We start from the raw sequence: 21,461 nt of genomic DNA on the forward strand, positions 1-21,461 counted from the left end.
ATTGATAAAATTTATTAACAATCACGAATATAAATATTTTTATAGATTATAGATCATAGAAAATAGATAGAGCAATAATGCACATTCCTCGGACAAGTTTGGGTTTGACTCTCCCTCAAACACTCCATTCCCCTGTGCGGCACATCAGTCCTTCCCTACGATGGCGTGCTGGCCAAGTCTGAGAACCTTTAAAATTGCTGATCCAAACACTCCTTCAGCTTCTTCCTCCACGAGTCGTTCCGTAAGGAGGAAGAGATCACCTCGCAGATGTACCTACGTCACCGAAAAGGCCGTATTCATCCCAGTGGCCCTGGTATCTGGTATGCCAAAAAGGTTGTCCCTCCATACGATCTCTAAAACTCTTCCTCCACAGTTTCTAAAGCAAGGGCCGCGAAACATTCCTCTAGTGATTCATCAATAACCAAATAAAAGTATCAAATATTGTGCAAAAAAAATCATCATATAATCATGCCGGAACATATTTATTTATTGAAATAGGACAAAACTAACTGTAAGTAACATGCTGCGGCTGTTAGGGTCACAGGCATAGGCGGATTTCGGGTGGGGGGACGTGCCCCCCACCCAGACGCTTAAAAATGGACTGGCGCTAAGCTAGTGCATTATCTGGAGATAATATTTTAATTAATCAATAACTTCCTTGATCGGGAAATTTATTTGAGGTGTCTGAATTATCAAGAGGAAATTTCATAGCTTTAGAAAGTACCTTTTGTGAAATTTATACTTGTAAATTTATATAGAATCTCATTTAAGTTTCCTTAATATAACCTGTTATATCCCCTTACACAAAGTGGGCAATACATTGCTTTTTTTTAGAATTTGTGTTGCAGGGTTGATTATCTCAGGGGAAAATAATAGACGAAGAATTGATGCTGAAGGATTTTGATGATTCTGAGGTGTTGATTCCACGAAGTGGTCTTTCAAACACGGTTATATCCAGGGCTGGATAAAATACAGGCGGAGGAGTATTTGATCAAAAGTACAAAATGTCGCTCCAAATGCATTTTAAATGCAAAATACCTTTGACTTGGGTATTTGAAAAACAAACTACAAAAGCACTCCGTCCGTCGAATCATGGTCCTCTTGGCGCCATTCCTGAGCAGGCTAATGTTGACGCGTTTTCTATCTATTCTTCTCTATGGTGCAAGGACCTACGCTGTCGGTCGCCTCCTCCAAATACCATACCATTATACAGGCAAGCCTCGAGCATGTCCGATAAGGCTGAGCCGTCTACTGGGGCTCCGATCCGTGGGAAGCTTCTATTACATCGAGAACTGCCCATTGTAAGCAGTGGAAGTACGCCCTCACTGCGGGGCGTAGCCAGAGTTTTCGGACCAGCCCTAGCCGGTCGACTGTCCCAGTCCGTCGCTGCGGAAGGAATCAAATTGCGGGCTCCCTATATGTATATTTGGGAGAGCAAGAAGATCGCCCGTTGTGGCATGTTGTGCCCTCTCACCTCAACGCCGCTCCGGGGCTGCCTCGCAGCCAGATTCGCCAAACTACGTAAGGTTGGGAGCCCTTTCTTTTCCACTTTCCAAATTATTCCCTTCACCCCTTCTCCTTTGTTCCGTGTGCCGTGGTGTCTTTTTGGCAGGGTTTTTGGTTTGTCTTAAGTTCATTCTGTGGGAATAAATTGCAATTTTTATGTATTGCTGCCTGCTTACTGCCACCACCTTCACCCATAGTTCTAGGCCATGAGTTCGGGTCACGAATTTGATGCAGGGATGTTTGAAGGACTGTCTTCCACGCCCTGCGGAATCAAATACATACGTAGTAGCATGCTTGGTCAAGGCTGAGACGCGTGACTGACCTGATGAAGGTAAAGATCATTTCCGAGGAAAGCTGCTACTGCCCTTGTGTATTCATGGAGTCGATTAAAATAAAATTTCACCCGTAATGCTTTGAATTTCACATGTAATGATGGAAAACAAATTTCCGTCCTCTGCAGAAAAAAGAAAGTAGTTCCTTGCTTCCGAATGGTTGTAACCCATATTTAGCCTTTTCCCTAGGGAGGGCGTGATTTCACGGCCTGAATTTTCCGATGCTAAAGGATGAAGGCCGGGTTTTCACGGCTTGAATTTTTCCAAGGCCGAAGGCCGTGTTTTCACGGTTGCGGTCAAATATGCCAAGTGGGTCCCAACCGCCATTAGGGTCCCTCGGCGGGAGAGGTCTGACCCTTTCCTATTGTCCGTGTGGGGATTATCTCGGCTCTCAGTGTCCCGCTCAAGGAAGGTGCTCATAGTCACTTATTTGTTTATAAGTTAGATTAAATAAAAACGTACATGTTGCATTTATTGAAAATCAATGCCAAGAATTTCATTCTGGATGTTTTGCTGATTCGCTCCAAATTTTAAACGGAACTCTAGCGTTCATATTAACCGAGTTCATCATCATCTGGAACAAATTTTGGAGACGCTAAGGTTAGATGTTTAATTGTTATTTTTAAAACTTACTAGCAAATTTATAGGCGGGTTATTGTAATGAATTACATCTAAAGATATTTGTTACTCTGTTTGCCACATTCTAAGTGTACATTTGCGGAGAAATTCTATAAAATATCCGATTTAACTCCTATGAAAAAAGCCCTCGTAATGTAATAAAATATGATTCTCTCAGTTCTTTGTCGTGAGCCAAAATTACAGCGACTATTTTTAATAACCTCTTATCAACCTTTGAATACAAACGTATTATAAAATTTCGCTATAAATACTAATTAATGCATATCCTAAAAATTCTTAAATTTAATGTACAATTAAGTAATGTTTTAGGTAGACACATGTTGTGAGAAGCATTCTATACCATTGCAGGAAAGAGCACTGCTCTACCCACGTAATTACTCTCATTTCTCGGTTCTCTGGTCAGGTTACATTTAGGTTGTCTGCCCTGAGCACCTCGCAGGCTTACTTCGGGACACATTAGCGAATTAATGTTTTCTTGGAAAAACTTATTACCCTCCAACTGGCACATCTAAGAGTAGATTGGTGCAAGTAGCCTCCTACTGAAATTTGTGGAAGAAAATAACCTCACTCTTCTCGGAATAACTCATTTTCTTTTCAAAATTTTCTTGACGTGTATTCAAATATGGCCGTTAACTCTCTGTACGCATTCTGCTACCTATACAAGGGATGGTTTCTGTAGAACCCTGCTGTGCGATGCAGCCCATACCATGAATAGAGAGAGAACTGCTCTACCCAGGTAATTACTTTCATATCTTGGTTCTCTGGTCAGGATCCATGAAGGTGGTCTGCCCTGTGCACCTCACGGGCTTACTTACTTACTTATTTACTTCCTTGGCACTACAGCCGGGTATTTGCTTTGGCCTCCCTCAAGACGCCTGTCCATTCTCTCCTGTTCTGCACTTTCTCCCACCATCTGACAATCCTCATAGCCTTTATGTCTTCTTCCACATCCTGCATCCATCTTTTCCTCGGTCTTCCTCTTTTTCTCTTTCCATCCATATTTCCATGTAGAATCTTCTTAGGGATCCTTTCTTCACTCATTCTTTTTACATGACCTAGCCAAGCTAGCCGTTGGGTCTTCACAAACCTCACTATGTCTTCGCCTCGGATAATATTTTCTATTTCCTTGTTTGTTCTTATCCTTCAAGTTACCCCATCTGTCACGGGACCATATATCTTTCGCAAAACCTTCCGTTCAAATATCCGCAGAGCTTGCTCGTTTCCAGCGGAGATGCTCCACGTTTCTGCTCCATATGTCACGACCGGTCTGATAAGTGTCTTATAGATCTTGAATTTCATCTCCTTAGATAGATGAGTTGACTTCAGGAGCTTAATATCAGCAAAGTAAGCCCTATTTCCAGCCATTATCCTCTTGTTGATCTCTGCTGTCATTGAGTTCTTACAGTTTAACACCTTGAGTGCGGCATGACGTGATATCACGTCATGGTGCGCTATCCCCTGGTGCTGATGACGTGATATCACGTCATGCGTACCCCGAGGGTTCCGGCCCTCCGTAAGAGCTCGGTTCAGTTCTATTATGACATTTTGCCCCCCTAAGTTGCTCAGCAGGGATCTAGGAGCGCATTTGTGGACGCCGTTTCAAGCAACCTTTCCTGGGAGGATCGGGAGAAATTTTTTTCTTTTATCTTAAGGTAAGCCAATTTCCATTCATTTTCTCCCCTGTATTTTATGCTATTATTTTTATTTATTTCTACTAACGCGTGAGTATGACAAATTTTATTTGAGTTTTATTTTACAAACCATAAGTATTTACTAACTGGAACTTACTTATGTGTTTACTGATTTTTTATTCTGTTTTAATAATGTTTAGCGAGAATATAGATTTTTTCCATCCTTCCTTTTTTTCTTCTTGCGAGCCTTTCATTTTTCGAACCTTTATTGTCTGATGCTAATAAGTTTTATTCAATTAATACATGAAGTACTGTGATTAGTTAAACTTTAATGTAAATTTGAAAATGCCATTACATTTTTTTATGCAACGTAACATATCTCTAACTTTTGCACCCTTCCTTTGTTTATCAGTGCAACTCCTAAGCAGGGAGGGGATCGACAAGCGGCAATATTACGAGAGTGAAGGAAGTTATTTACGAAAAAAGTGTAAGTTATTTATAATATTTATTGTTGATATATGTATATTATGCACTTATAAACATTCTTATTATAATTGCAAATAACTGTTTGCACATTATCCCATGGATTGGCGAAAAAGTGCTAAGGAGTTACTATATAAAAATGCTTTTATTTTCTCGACAACCGTGAAATCAATGGCTTATGGGTGCTTTCAATTCTTTGTCTCGCCATTGTGAATATTTAGTTCCTAAACATAGTTTTACATTAGTAAAGCTGTTTGTATTATTTCAGCTTTGACCTATTTCACCGAGAGTGTTTACTTTGATCCTGTTATTTATCGGAATTAAAAAAAAATACAATGTATTTATTGCAGATGGTACGGAAGCGAGTAGTGAAACGGAAAATTTTTCATGCTGGCCGGTAGTCGATGCCGCCTGAAAGAGGTGAAATTCTCTATTCATCAGCTTTTGTAGATGATCAGCAGTCTTCGACCTTCCATCAGGACCTGCAGCCATCGACGTCGAGGGAGGATACCTCCGCAAGGGCACAAACATTTCCTTCTTAGCTCTCTGCCTTCTCTAGAAGAATGTACACGAAGAAGGGGGAGCTCCTGGATGAGAGCGGGATCAGGCATTCTCTGAAGACTCCGAGCTAGAAATTAGAGAGGAGGAGGGTGGGGAGGAGGTTGAACCCTCACAGTCAGGTACTCCGTTGCCTCCTTCTACGCCAGATCCCTTTATGTCAATCACTGGCCCATCCCCTTTGTCCTATTCTTTCCTGAACCCTCTAACAATACCGTCCGTCCTTTGCGGTGGACCCTTAGTTCAGTGACCCCTCAAAATATCACTTTCATAGAAAACCCAGCTCTCACCACTCCACCCCCTTCCAACGACCCAAGTGTTTTTTGCGTCTCCTTTTCCCAGACACCCTCTTTCGTATACAGACATACTTTCTCATAATCTTCGAAAGAATAGGTTAGGAATTGGAAACAATTGACCTATGAAGAGTTTTACCTCTATAGGCCTAATATTTCACAAGGTTTATAACATTTCACAAGGTTTCAAAATTCCTATAACCAATATATCCGACTTATGGAGCATTGCTATCTTGTTTGACCTGCTTTGCTTTCGGATAAACATGAGTCGTGATGGATTCTTTAGCATTCTTCAAGCCCTACATTTTTCAGCGAATACCGGCCCAAACGATTCAGAGCCTGAGTATTTCCTCTAAAAAATCCGTCCCTTTTAGATTCATTTCACTCCTCCATTGATTCCCTAATAATTCCTTCCCGAAAGCTATGCACGCTTTTTCATTTATCGTGAACCCGCCGGAAAGATTACCCTTATAAATTCCGTCTTTCTGTCATTAGATCCTTTATTCTTCCATCCCACATTCCTTATCCCAAGCAACTTTTACCATCAATATCTCAATCTCACTTCCCTGAACTCATCCAAGAGGAAGGTGGCAGACAGAAAAATCGATGGTGCAAGTATTGCACTATTGCGGTGCAAGCACTCTTGGGCGTAGGAAAGAGACCGCAGATATCTACATTGGCTGCTAGGTCTCCTCTACTCTATCCCGAGCTTTTTTATTTCTTTCATAAGAAGGCATAAATAGTATTATATATTTTTGTATCATATATTGCAATAGTATTATAGGTTAAACATATTGTTATAAAATTTGAGAGAGGTATTTCCTACATTGGTAAAACATACATGACTGTACGTAGTGGTATGTAATATATAATTTAAAAATGGTCATCATTTCGATTGTATTGAATTTATTTTGGGTAAATAAAATATTTTTTTTTCATGTTATGTGCTCCTTTTTTCAATAGTCTAGGGCTCTTACATAAATAAGAAGTTACTAGAGATTTCCTAGCACGATGGAATTAGTCTTTCTCTCGTGTAATTAGAAAGAAAACGTATCGTTGCTTTCGGTAATCGGGTAAGTAAAAAGGGGCATAGATGCTGCAAATCTATTCCTAGCAATACGTATTATTGAATGGTTTACTCGAATTGATATTATTATGCACCAAATGAAAAAATATTATTGCGGTAAAAATTTACATCATTTTCAGATTTTCGCAGAATATTCGTAGTAAGAACCGCGATACGTGGCCTAAATGAAGATTACTTGTAAGATGTTTGCTTGCAAATACTATTAGTTCCAGTTTTTATGCATTAATTTCTAACTCGGTAACATCATATTGAAAAATATGTTATTGGCTTGAGTTCAGAAGATAGTAATGAGGAAGTTATGGGTTGATTATTTGTTTCCACATCCATTTTTATTTCGGCAACGGAGCCTATACCCCTAAAAGGACACGTATCAGCAAAATATTTCCCCATACCTTCCCCATCTTTTTGATGTGCCGATGGCACTTCCAAAAAGGTTATTCCTAGTTCTCACAAGTGGACCGACTAAATCTTACTATCACCCCTCGCTTCATCTACGTACCCCCTCCAACCTTAGAACAGCCGGCAGGAGTGGTGCACGTCAAGAAACACCCTAATACACCGTCGGAAAATAATCTCTAAAGCAGAGTGCCACCCATTTCAAGCACCTGCAGTAAAGGGAATACATAATGGTATGTGAAAACCATTTTTGTTAAATATCTGATGCTTACGGATGGTCGTATGGGAAGAAAGGAATTGGAGCTGAAAACATGAAACGAGTGAAGGAATTTGTGACGAGAATAGTGGCTTCAGAAGAAAATGTAGAAATTATTCAATATTATCGAACCCTACCCCGATACTTAGGATTACTAGTACAAGGAATACGCCGAAATATCTGGCGCAGAATTACCATCACAATCAAACAGCTGTTCACGGCGATTCCTTGTACTTATAACTTGCATTACATCCATCTAAGCCAAAAATTTCCCTATGGCAGTGGCAAAATACCAATTGCGATACCAGTAGAGCATAACAAATTCATTTTCCTCGTATTTTTTTGGGTACATAGCGCAGAAAAAAAATTGAAAGAAAACGGTGGCACGGGGAAAAATCCGACAGTATGCAACCCGCATTACGTTAATATCCCGCTGTGCGGGTGACGTGATATCACGTCATAAATAAAAAAATTCATAGCTAACAAATTAGGGCCAAGAAATTTTTTTCATTATTTTTTCCAGCTCTTTTGGCACCCATACATGCGTTTTGCATTAAAAAACGACAGCCGCACCGGGGGTCGATTTTGAGTTTTACATGGTCAGCATTGAAAGTGTTAAATTACTACCGAAGTAGCTGAAATATTTTACATTTTCAAAGTTGTACTGCCCAAATGTAACGTTTTGAGTCCATCTTCTGTCTTCCGTGGTTGACATTCTCATGTATTTCGTTTTTCTCTCATTGATTCTGAGCCCTATATTCTTACTCTTCTGTTCTAAGATTTTGAATATTTCTTTCAGAGAATCCATATTCCGTGCCATTAGAACTATATCGTCGGCATAGGCACATGCCTGAGTAGATTTATGCACAATTGTCCCCTCTAACCCCAGTTCTTTCATGGCTTCATGTAGACACAGATTAAATAGTACTGCTGATAGAGAATCTCCTTGTCTTACTCCAGTTGTTATCTTAAAGGCTTCACTAGTCTTGCCCCCGATATAGGCCTTAGCTTGAGATCCTTCCATAGTCATATTTACCAACTTAATTAGCTTTTTTGGTATTCCAAATTCCTCCAATGCCTTCAACATTTTTCTTCTATTGACACTATCAAAAGCTTGCTGGAAATCGATGAAAAGCATATGTAGGTCAATGTTGTACTCATAACATTTCTCCATGCATTGTCTCATTACAAAGATTTGGTCGGTTGTTCCTCTTCCCGGCCTGAAGCCACATTGATATTCAACAAGGATTACTTCAGCATGCGTGTTAAGTCTCCTCTGCAGTATACAAGAAAGTATCTTATAAGTGACATTTAGTAATGTGATTCCCCTATAGTTGCTGCATTGCAATTTATCTCCCTTCTTGAATATAGGGCAAATTAAACCAATCTTCCATTTCTCAGGCATCTCTTCTTTCTCTCATATTTCACATATCAGTATAGGTAGGTTCTTTGTTATTTTTTTTTCTCCATACTTGATTAACTCCGGTACAATTTGATCTTCCCCTGGAGCTCTCCCATTCCGCTGCCGTTTTAACGACTCCTCCACCTCCTCAATTGATGGCCTACTAATATTGGTGTCCACCCTCATGTCCAACATTTCTCCATCCTCCTCATCTTCCTCATCTATCTCATTGACATTCAGCAATTCCTTAAAGTACTCGGCCCATCTTCCCATTACTTCTTCCTCTGTTCCAATCAACCTCCCATTCTTATCCTTACATGCGTTTGTTCTTGGTTGAAATTTATTCGTCATCCGTTTGATTGCCTGGCATAACTTTCTACTTTCATTTTGTGTGTTCAGTTCCTTAGTCTTTTCCACATACCCTTTTAAGTACTGTTTTTTTCTTTTTTCGTAGTATTTTATTTGCTTGTCTTCTGCTTTCTTTATTTCTTTCAACATTTTGTCTTGTCTCTTTCTGGATGATTTCTTTTGCGGGCTTACTTCAGGACACATTAGCGCATTAATGTTGTCTTGGAAAAACTTATTACCCTCCAACTGGCACACCCAAGAGTATCTTGGTGCAAGTATCCTCCTACTGAAATGTGTATGTGGAAGATGATAACCTCACTCTTCCCGGAATAGCTCATTTTCTTTTCAAAACTTTCTTGGCGTGCATTAAAATCTAACCGTAATAAGAAGGTGAAAATTCCCCCCTCCTGGATTCGTCCCTTACTTAGGGTATGCGATTTGGGATCAAATAGGACAAACCTCCCCACATTTCCAGCCCGCTAGATGCCCACCAGGGCCGGCTAGATCGAAAATACGAAATTCACTCTTTTTTAAATATCTCGGTCAAGAATGCATATTTTTTAATGCGGTTTGCGGCATTTGAAACCTTATTTAATGGAGCAGATTTCCAATTGTTTTCAAGAACTTTGAGCGGGACAAGAAGATATGGCGTCGATTTGAAAATTCAATTAAAAATTCAATTCAATAATTCAATTAAAAAACTCGACGTGTTCAGAGTTACTTGGACGAGGGGAGCATTAGGCAAATTTGCTGGACGGGAATTTTCTTGCACTGGGAAAATGTCCAGGCTAATTACGGATCAATCGATCCTGGAAATACTCACCAGGAGTGATAGTGAAGGCGAGGGTAGTGACTGTAGAAACAGTGTTTTGTATTTTTTCTTATTGCTTGCGTAATATGAATTTATATTTATCTAAGTGAAATTGCTTTATAAATATAATTTAGCAATTTCAAACAATACATTTGTAAGATACAAGTATTTTTATGAGAATTATTCGGGAAAATATTCCTCTAGAAAAATTCGAAATGTTTCATTCTTATGTTTTCAGAGAACTCGTGGAGAGCAGATGCGAATGAGGAGAGTGTGGATTTGGGCATCATGGATCTAAAATATGTTAATATCATAAATCGTAAATACCTAGAAGTATGCTAGGAACATTTAAAGATTTCATTCCCTTGAAAGTATTTTTTGATCTACGATATAATGCCTATTTGCTGAAAACCCTAAATATAACCGTAGAACTTCGTTTAAAAGTTCTTTAGGCATTGCAAAAGGAAAGGAATACATTGATGAACTGACATTTAATGCAATAGTAGCAATTAAAAAAAATTAAAATCGCACTAGTAACAATAAACAGACCGCAAAAGTATGCCGCGATGGACTGCCTTCAGGAAAAGGGTCGAGGATTATATTTGCCCAGTTGCCGAGGAAAGGGTCCGGCATCCCGCTATGAAAGGTCAGCGACTACCTGTACAGTCCCAAGCCGAGAAACAACTCCGTACAGGGCGAAAAGAAATGCTCAAACCCTTCGTACAGCCAAAATCAACTTCCTGTGAAGGAGCCCGGCGCGAAAGGGTTAAGCCGTGTCCCAACTCGTTAGCCATTAGGCATCATGTATTTAGCCAGCCAGATTCTGGGCAGCCAACCACAAGGGAGCATGAATTGGGACATCCTTTCGGAGGTGCTGCCATCTACTGGGCACTAGGCCAATGCAAAACAAGAGATAATCGGAATGATTTGAACAAATGATGAACAAAACCCACCCTAAATTGTTAAAATGTGATTTTGAGTATTAGATGTCGGAGAAGAGTATTTAATCATAATTTTAGTATCTTAGACAACCTTTTTGTAATAGTAAAGTAGGGGTATACTTTCAAATTCGTATTTTTAGTTCCGTATGGTTTTGTTAAAGAGGTTTTAGCTAAGTTTGTGGCGAAATGTTAACGTATATCCCTTTTAAATGGTTTGTAATATTTAAATCGTCTCTCAACCAAGTACTTTTTTGAATTCCTTATATTTTAGCAATTTAATTTTTAGTTTTGTATTATTAGAACAGGTCTATTTAGTCTATTCAAACGGTTACCGTCTGATTTGGGATTTATTTTCAAAATTTATTTAAAGTATGGTTTACGTACATAAATCAGGTTTCGGTATCATCTTTTAATCACCATACATTTTAATTTTTGTTACTTATTCCGATTCCAATTTCGGGACTTTGTCCAATAACATATAATAATAATTGTTTATTCTTACGGGTGTTAACCTAATGTACAAAAAGTGTTAAATAAGAATTTAGACATAGTGTTACATAATTAAGAATATATTAGAAGCATATAAACATCAATAAGCATTATTTAACACGTTAGAAAAGTAAACGGTAGCAAAAGATAACATGTGATCGGTATAAAAAGTTATAAAATAACATATACATACACAAGAAGCATATAAACATTAATTAGCATTAAAATTAACGCCGCCTTCTCTTTAACTAATTTCTCCGTAATTCTTACACTTCCATTAACGCAATTTCATTATTATAAACAAAATAAAAATTAATAATTATTCGAACAAGTCTCAAAATATCAACACTACTTGCAAACAAGTACTATCCCTTGTTGACAGCCATGATGCCCTTTCTCCTGAAGACGCTTTGCACGCTTTGAATCATGGGAAAAGTGGGGCGAAGGATGCACTCCTCGATGCCTAAATCTGGCGGCCGCGTTAGCTGCCTAAATTCCCTCCCTTATGCTGGCTAACGAGTTGGGACATCCTTCCAAGATGGCGTCATGGCTAAATCCTGGAATTGGCATAGCCAAATGGCCAATTTGGACACGGCTTAAGATTGGAGAATGGCTACCGGAAGTTCGGAGACGAGAGCAGGAAGGAGGTAATAAAAACTGAATAATTTTAATTGTTTGTAATAATAATATGATCCTTGAAGTAAGTAAATCATGAAGTTTTGTGTATTCCTTTTGATGCCATTAAAAGTGTTGTTATTTTTGGGGGTATTCTTGGAGCGTATTTTTGAATGATGAATGTATTAAAAACCAGAATCCAATCCACAAAAGGTTCTTAAAATTCCATATTCTTTTTTACCTTTATTCGTTGTCCCTACCATCGGGGATATAGGTATCGATAGCCACGTACATCGAGTGTATGAATGTAATCAAGTGTGTTTTGCTTCTTTATTACGGAGTGTATTGCCTCGTTCACATTACGATTGTCCGAGCCATCGTCCTAACTATAGTTGACCGAACTAGCCGTATGAATGCATGTCCTGACAATAGTTGACGTAATTCCGAACGTTGCCACTTTACGATGGTTAGGCGCTGAGAGACCGGAAACGGAAGCGACAAGAGAAAGACATAAAGTTCGTGAAGCTCTATTCTTTCATAGATTTGTACTAGGAAGGAAGAATGTGGGTGGAGGAAAAATTATTCATAAATACACGTTGAACATAATAATGTCTTGTCCCTGCATTCCTCAACAGCTCTGCTAACCGTCAATTTCCCGTTCACTTTAGATGTCAGCACTAGAGGGCAGCACAGGTTTTAGCAATCGTCGTGTGAATGCACGATAGTTCCGGCAATCGCTGGAACAGTCGTAATGTGAATGAGGCATATGTGTATCTGAGACTTTTGAGTACGCAAGATCGATTGATGAACCGCGGGTCTGCGGTGGAGGGGCTGGTCACCCCTGGCCGTGGTCTAGAAGGAACCCGCTTTTGCATCCGATGGCTGACCACCTACGAAATACAGGACGGGCATACGAATTTGGGGCATTAAATTCTTCGCGTATTTTTGTCTGATTTCCTGGCATTTGGGAAAGGTCCGTATAGGGCCACGTGTCTTTTATGCAAGAGTTATTTCTATTGTTTGTGGGTTGGATTATTTATGGCCCCGATGGGGAGAAAATGAAAATGCATTATTGTGGAGTTTTCTTTTGTGCTGCCAAAAGTTAAGTTAATCCTATTGTGAGTGCTAGTGAACTCCGTGAAGCAGAACGGAGATATTGTCTGACTCTCGATGAATTTATTTGTTGAATGTTGTGCATCAAATTAAAGGTAAATAAATTTCTTCAATTTTGTTACTGCGTATTACAGAAATTGTGTATTTTATTGATGGGCAGGAGGAAACCAGGAGATTTTTTTTCTTTCGTCCTTATCTTAATTTCTCCACTGTTAGCTATCCGCGAGCCCACGTGGTGGACGGGTCTCTTGTCGAATTGGGCTCGAAAGCATTGCCCGAAGAGAGGCCCCCGTCACATGGTCACCCAAACTCATGACATTTATGCTCATGACTTCAACTCTTATGCGGCATCTTTGTGTAGGACAGCCATGATTTTCTTTAAAGGCAAAGATTTTCAAATTCATGACATTGCAGTTAAATTTATTACAATCATATCAAAATTTACAAATTGCTGAAATGTTTCATGCCTCTCATTGGTGGTCCAAATTATGGTGAACAATAAGTACCTAATCTATTCAGTGATCAAACACCCCATGATAAGTCGTATTCACAGATGAAGGGACGTTTCTTGGAACACGTTCCAGCACCTAATAATACATCTCTGTTTATCACACCACAATATGCTCGACCACTGGAGTGATTTGGTTCCTTTGGATGCCATGTGTCATATCCAGCACTTCTCAAGGATGCTCCTGAAAATCGAAATTTAATACAGCGATATACATTTCATAGCATGGTGTACGTACAAAAAACACTAAAAATACATATTGTTGTTATTATTATTTAAAAAATCCAGACACTTACTAGCTACTTCTCTCCCCCAAGGACATAGCCTAGTACAGACAAGGGAGTAGCTGTGCAACCCCCCAAAAAAACCGTGGGAAAAATACGGGGAATTAAATTGGACAATTCATCAGGCTGTATGGTATAACGAAAATTATCGTTGAAGGGCAGGTGCCAGTGAAGAACAGTAGAGGTATGCCACGGATGAGAGAGAAAGAGGAATGTAGTACGTAGGTGTTCAAAGATTAGCCGATTAGAGCGCAGTGGAGAGCTGCGACAAATCAATATTCGAATTGATGATGAAATAATCAGCGGAGTGAGTGAAGAATTCGTGAGAAGTTTGTATCTTATAGAATTTCTTTACAGATCAGAACCAGCTAACGATAAATTCTTACGCTATTTCCATTTCTTCGGAGGCAGTATTTCGACTATTAAAATTTGTTTTAATCGCTCAGATAGAGCAACGATTTCAACGATTTAATTCTACGGAAGCAAATAAGGGGCAGCACGGTTCAACGGATAAAGCGTTGGAGGAGAAAACTCTAGGTTCTGCAGTGTGGTTACCTTTTCCGTATATTCTTAATTTTTTAAAACGTTCGTTTCCGTGTCCTCCATCAGTTTGCGCTATGCTATTTCGCATTTTTCATGTACAAGTTTTTGGTTGCCTTATAGACCTCAATTTATAAAACAATATGTAGAAAATAGTATAAAATATATATGTGGAAAACCACGTTTTAAATTAATATAAAAATAAGATAGTATTACATAAAGTTAAAGAATTAATTTTTAATACATTTATATTTGAATCATAAAGATGAAAATTAACAATCCTATATTATGAATTAAGTCTTAGTTTAAGTCTCCAAATTATAGCGAATATGCGCCAAGTTTTTATTTTTGGCAATATTGTCTCATATCTATGAAATTTGAAAATGAAAAATGCACCAAGATAGGGTGGTTTATTTTTTTTAGCTCGAATAAATATGTAGGGTTTTCATTTGATTTGATTTTTATTATAAATAGCCACTCTCACCAAATATGGTCTCGTAATTTCCCCTTGTCCCGCTTTCCCGTGGGTCGTGGAACCCAATGTGCGCCCAACGCCACGCGTCGCTGTGCCTCGCGTATAGCGTTTTGAGTACATTGGCTTCGGGAATGGAGTTGATGATCGCCAGATGTCCTCCCTCGTCAGTGCACACCTTCAACGAGTCCGAAAAGTTCCTTCTCTCTGGGTGAAATTTATAGAATCCAATGCCGGGGAACAACTCGTAGTCACTCGGCTTCGGTGGTGGAGCTGAAAGACAATGCAATATGAGGTTAGGAGCTTAGGGCTCATTTGGATGGAGGGTAGTCTCAGCCTTGGGACGCACATCAGGGAAAGAACAGTGGAACATACCCTCCTCCTCCCAGAAATGAACAGGGGTGGGCGCGACCGGAGTTTAAGCCCCTTGTCGCATTTGCGGCGGATTCTGGAACTATTTATTGCGAAAAAACATTATCGAAACCATTGATAAAACGATTACCCGTTCCTTTTAGTGCAACCCGTCCTACCCAACCCGCCCGGGTGATCTTACGTGGATAGATATTTTATATTAAATATATATATTATTATATTTATATATTTTATTTTTCCTAAATAGTTCTAGAAATCGCCGCCAATGCGACAAGGGGCTTAAACTCCGGTTCACCCCAGGGGTGTATTAATTAATTAACTAAAGTTCACAATTACTTCCTTAATAGTTAGTGGTTCTGTTAAACAACTTATTGTTTAATATATTCTTGAATGCATTGTTGATGCCATGATGTTTGTAATGCGGACCTTTGCCTGCCATTGTGTCGAGCGAAGTCGACGTTCGTTTTCTATTTTTCTCTTTTTGGTGGCAATCGGAAAGTGCAGATTGATTCAGACGCTCGTGTGCCTTCGACGAGTTAGTTTGTACATAATTAGCATATACGGTACAGTCCAGTAATTTTCTAGAAGCTGAATTATCTGCAGTTTTTGCCTACTTCTTTTGTGCGGCAGCATTTAAGGAAGTGCCATGAGCGGATAATGGGCGGGTGGATGGGTGGGTAAGGTCTTAAGCTGTTTTTTGGGGCACGGCGGTTTATTACTTCACGCGGCGCCTTGGTGGTATTCAATACCTTCAGCATTAATGCCTCTGAGGTCTGATATGCGTAGACTTGTGGCTTTTTGATACTCATAAAGTATAGTTTAAAATATGGTTTGCAGGGCCGGTAATCAATATCGTACCCAGGATCAAAACTGGGGGGAGGTATGGTTGTTCAAGTTGTAGGTAAGATTTAATCATGGAAAAGGTGAATGAAATCAACATTTTAAGGAAACTGTAAGAGCTCGTTATTGGTTTTTAAAATTATTTGCTTGAAAAAATATTATTTTCCTTAAAGACATTAGCGATTTTTGCTTCTTGGGGAGGGCAGTTACCCCTCCTGCCCCTCGCTGGGTACTGGTAATATAAAAAACAAGAGCCACTATAAAATGACTGTGTTTTTCCAGAATAAATTCCCTCATTATCGCGAAGTTCGATGGGCACGATCGCCCTTAGTCCTCGAGGCTGCTCTCTGCATTAGGTCCAAACGTATGTTTTGATAGTCGTCCTCTCAGGGCGTTTAAGGGAAAGGGTCAGCCCTCCCCCAAATTCAGGATCTCTATGCGCTTCTTCAATAAACAGCAGGTGTTATATATGAATGAAGAAGATCAAATTGATAGGTCTAGCGAGAAATGCGAAAGTTCTGATTGTAAGATGAGCAAGAGAGAAGTCTTTTGAAAACAGTTGGTTGAGAGGGGACCAGTAGGCCGGCCCTTATTTTTCAGAATCGAGAAAAGTTGTGTTTTCCTAGTCTCAAAATGATCCAAATGTGGCTCATATTCACGTGTTAAAATTTGGTTACTTTAAAATAACGGCAACCCGTGCCCCAAGGGCCCTAAGTACTGAGGACCCTCAATTGAGATTTTTGGGGCCCAAAAAGAGCCATTTCTATGTAAAACGTGAAAGTAAAGGTCTGTAGGGCCGATTTTCTGTTTGTTTTGTTCTATCTCTAACCGTTTACGAAATATCGTCCGTTGCAATGCATTCCACCCCCAGCGGCGCTACCACGCGTTTGGAAGGAAATTTCTTAGCTTTTCTACAAAAAACACACACTTTATTGCCGACTAGTTTCGGTTACACTGTACCATTTTCAAGACTAGTGATACACATCAGAATTTGCCGGTATATATACTCTGTGGTCGGGTGATTGGAGGGGAAGGGGAGAGGGGAGAGGTAAGTGACGGGAATGGTGAAGGAGGGAAGGGATAGGGGAAAAACCAGAGGTAGTTACAAAGAAGAGCGTGGGTTGGCGTCACAAGGATTTTTTGGGGTGTAATAGTGGAATGTCTAGGAGGGGGGAGTGGAAAGGGAAAAGGTGGTCATTAGCAATGGGTTCTTTCCTCTTTACAATTTTTAAAATTTCCAACTGTTCTCTGATGTCCAGCTGTGTTCCTTTTTTGACTCGGTGCAGCAATTCCGGGGTAAAATCCGCTTGGTGGCCTTCCTCCCGAAGATGGGTAGCGAATTGGGACATCCCAGTGTTGTTGTAGTAATCGCGCCGGTGTTCCTTCACTCGTACGGTCAGACTTCTTCCTGTTTGTCCTATGTATTTGGAGTCACAATCACCACACCTTAATTGGTAGACCCCGCTCTTGAGGGCTGAGTCAGTGGACCATTTCAGTGCACCATTGCACCAGTGCACCATTCAGTGCACCATTTACTAGAGACTTCACCTCCACCCCCTCCCCTCCCTCGGCAAAGACTTTTCTCCCGATGGCAAGATTTACATGCTTGTGGTACAAAATGGAAAAGGCTGTTCCTCTTGTGTCATGATTAATGTTTTTAAAGCCTAGAATGTCAATCTTAACCCTTCTACGCCGTCCTATGTACTGTGCGCCGACCCCTTAAACCGTAGTTAGTTGCCACCCTACGACCGCGCACCATTACCGCATGCTTTGTTCAAAACTTCTTTTTATGGACAAAATTTTATAAGTATTTGATTACAATTGTGTTTGTGAATTATAAAAGAATGAAGGAAATGAGCAGGGCTTCCAGGGCCATAAAAGTTCATAGAAATATTCTAGGAAGAAGAAACGAGGCAGTCAGTTCACATTTTTATATCAATGTGGAGAGATAGTTAGTTCTTATGCATAGTGCGCAAAGGATAGGAAGTGCTAAGTTTTTTAGGAATCAAGGAGAAAAGTGGTGAAAAAACTAGTTTAATCTGAATACACGTGACGTTCATTTTAAGAATAGGCCAACAAGAAAAAGTATGAAGTCATAACTAAATTCAAACATTGAACTGGTTGGAAAACGAAAGTGAAGAAATATTTGGCTCAAAGTTACTTACAGTGAGAGAAGTAATGTGTGCTTTCTATAACCTAATGGGTTTGAAATATACCAGACTTAGTGCGAGAAAAACAGTAAGAAATGTGTTTCATCCATGGAACAAAACGAGAATTCCTGTTATTACGGAAAATAAGGCGATTGAAAAGTTACGAAAATTACACAACGAATGGCTGAACATGCGACGACATAAAAGAGAGAGAGAGTGGAATCTACCGAAGAGATTTAGAGAAGAGAATCTTTCGTAACAAAACTTGATGATTTGTTTGACATTGCAAGGAGCGGTACCATTGAATGTTTGACGCACGCAGTTAATCTCTCGGATAAATGTGCGCGGGATGAAGAAGTAAAATTTTTATGCAATCAAATAGAAGCACGAAATGCAGTTATTAGTGGAATAGATTTCAATATGCTCAAGAAGAAAGTTGTGGTTCTCCGCTCCTTGTGCTGCATCTGCTCCCAAGAGTGACTTTCAGATCCTAAAATCACTAAAGTGTTAACCTGGACATAGCGAAAGGAGTACAAAAGAGGTTTTTAAACCAATTGTGGTACCTGAGTGAGGAGTTGGTAGGCCTGTCATTCTTTGACGGATCCTTTTCTAGGTATGATAAGGAAAACGTGATACGCCGTATGAGGACATGTTAGGGAAAATATGATCCATCGAAGAAGGCATTCTATAAACATTAAGACCTGACTAAGGTATTTATAAGTAAGAGGGTGGGTCTCGAGGGTGTTCAATGTCACGCGCCATCAGTTGGGAAAAAGGGTATAGTTCAACGTCCGATTCTAATTTAGTGCGAGACGAGGAACGTTTTGAAGGTATAATACCAGAATTATTTCAGTATTTGCGCTTTAAAATCAGTAAAACTAATGAGAAACAAACGGGACATCCCCACTTATTCCCTGGCATCTACTGCGCATCTTCATTGCGCATCTGCCCACAATCTGTCCGGAAAAACCCGAAATTAAGGGGAGTGAGTACTCCATCCCGTTTGCGGCGTCTCTTCCCGATTTACCCTATCTCATCTACCGCTAGAGTGGGTCAAGATGACAAAACATAGCGAAGGATAGATCAGAGTCAAGACAGGACATAGACAGGACAGATCCCGGTCAAGGCGAATGATTTTTTCTCTGTGGATCTTTCGCACGATTGTGCGTTGCGGGTGACTCCCGTAAAAGTTATCACCGCGGCTAGTCCCGGTATACTTTAAAAACTAGCCTAGAGCGAACACCTCTTTGTGTTCTATGTCCGGGCCTGCTCTCCGGCTGTGGCGCTGTGCGCACGATTTGGACTGCTTGTGGCATCATATGCTCAGCAGTCCAGCAATATCTTGTCCGGTAGTGTCCGAAAATATCCACAGGGAAGACTGACGCCTCGGTAGCTTAACTGGCTAAAGCACTCGACCGGAAATCGGGGGATCCGGGTTCCTATCCCGGTCAAGGCGAATGATTTTTTCTCTGTGGATCTTTCGCAGATTTGTAATTGATTCATGTTTCAAAGATCGCATTCAACTAACAGCGGCCTATCTTCTTTCCAGTACCCCTGATAGGTTCGACGGGCACAACCAACAAATAAAATCCAAGCCCAAACGGGGACGGTGTGCTACTGAAAACTGAAGCAGTAGAATAAGAACAGAATGCTTGAAATGCAATGCAGTGACTGCTTTGTTCATTTCCATGTGCGGCAACGACTGAGTGAAACGCTAAAATCATGTTATTCTTGATTTCTACGCCAATTATACATAACTTCTATTTTATATACAATAATATATAATAATTAATTGAACATTATCGATATTTGAGCGTAATTTCGGATTAAAATTAATGTATTTTGCAGAAAATAATAAATATTTGACGTTTTTGGCTTAAAAATGTGATTTCCGAAAAGTTTTTCAAATTTCGATTTTTTGACCCCTTAAACGCCTAGCGGTACCATATGGTACCAGGCTGCCTCTCGGTAACTGTTAGAGATAAAAGAATAAAATTTGCACTGAACGACTCAGAATTTCATTCGTATTAAAACATATGAATACCACAAAAATCGCAGAAACTTTTTAATTCAGGCGTTACCGGGTTAACGCAGGACGCTCTTCTTTTTATTCGGGCCAGTGGGTGTGGGGAATGATAAATCAGTGCACATCATGCGATAAGCTCGGCTGCGGCCTTGGAAATGTGCTTCGAGATGCACGTGGACCCATGTGGCGTGAGCCACCCCATTTGATCACTAAATTTCGCTGTATGTCCACATCAGTGGAAAATTCCGGTGAACTTATATTATTTGCACGAGATAAGAAATTGACAACATCTAAGAGAGATCGGACTTTCCAATCTAATCGGCAGAAATCTAGAGATGTGATGACCTCTTGAGGACAACCGTGGGAGGACTAGTAGATAGTGTGAATCAGTGGCGGCGCGCACATCTACGCCTGTTAGCAACTGCACACCCATAGATGCATGAATTATAAAAGGAAATTATGCATTCCTTTGCAAAGAGAAAGGTAAAAATCCTGTCCCCAAAAAGATGGGATATGAAGCTCCGAACGCTACAGCTATCTCCTTAGCAAATTTGCCGCTCTACAAGTGTGCGATCCCATGGCATCGCGCCGGCCGCATATTCCGTCTATGCGATCGCTTGTAGGTGCTAGGGCGGAACGAGGAAAGCGGGAGGTAAGTATGCAATGTTCAGATGGATGCTTGGAGCTGACTAAGCACGACGCGAGTGCGCACGCGCATATTTGGTGGGTAACTCGCAGGTAGTGTAGCTGTGTAGCTGCCACATACACTACCTGCGCTCAGGATCCTACACAGAAAAAAAATGTTTAGTTAGAGCTATCGAATTCTGATGAAAATTGTCAAACTTTTCGGTTCATATGGCACATTGAAAAATTCAGTAATAATTACCAAACCAGTTTGATATATTCTATCTAACTGATTTGGTAATTGTTACCGAAATGGCCACAGCAGTTCGATAAAAACTATCAAAATCGAAAGATTAATAAAACCGACGTAGCGTGCACATGTGAAATATTTTCAATCTATGAAGCACTATTCAGGTTGAAAATTATAAAATTAGGAGTTTAACTTAAGTTTCTGCAAAAGAAACACAATAAAAGTGGAAAAATAGTACGCCTGCATGACGCATTGAACTTGGCTCCTCCGCGTGGTATCGTGGTATCAACGGACTCTCGGGCCGTATTCTTAGTCGACCCTACATATCCGTCCTTACATAACAAGAGGCCCTTACATGCGTTTCTCAGTCGACCCTACGTAAGTGGTGGGGATAATTCCAGCGAGGGGAAGGAGGGGGCAGCTGCCCCCCCAAGGAGCAAAAATCGCAAATGTTTTTAAGGAAAATAATATTTTTTCAAGCAAGTAATTTTTAAA

General features: G+C 40.1%; 1 protein-coding gene across 1 annotated transcript in view; it reads right to left on the reverse strand.

Annotated features, from left to right (window-relative positions):
* LOC124155593 (hemolymph lipopolysaccharide-binding protein-like) overlaps positions 1–21,461 on the reverse strand; it is a 247,186-nt gene that overhangs the window by 45,342 nt on the left and 180,383 nt on the right. The window contains exon 2 of the mRNA XM_046529550.1: positions 14,717–14,977. Within this exon, the coding sequence (XP_046385506.1) occupies positions 14,717–14,977 (261 nt within the window). The remainder of the gene's footprint in view (positions 1–14,716; positions 14,978–21,461) is intronic.

Source organism: Ischnura elegans, chromosome 3 (genome assembly GCF_921293095.1).
Source record: "Ischnura elegans chromosome 3, ioIscEleg1.1, whole genome shotgun sequence".
In the NCBI taxonomy this organism is placed as follows: Eukaryota; Metazoa; Arthropoda; class Insecta; order Odonata; family Coenagrionidae; genus Ischnura; species Ischnura elegans.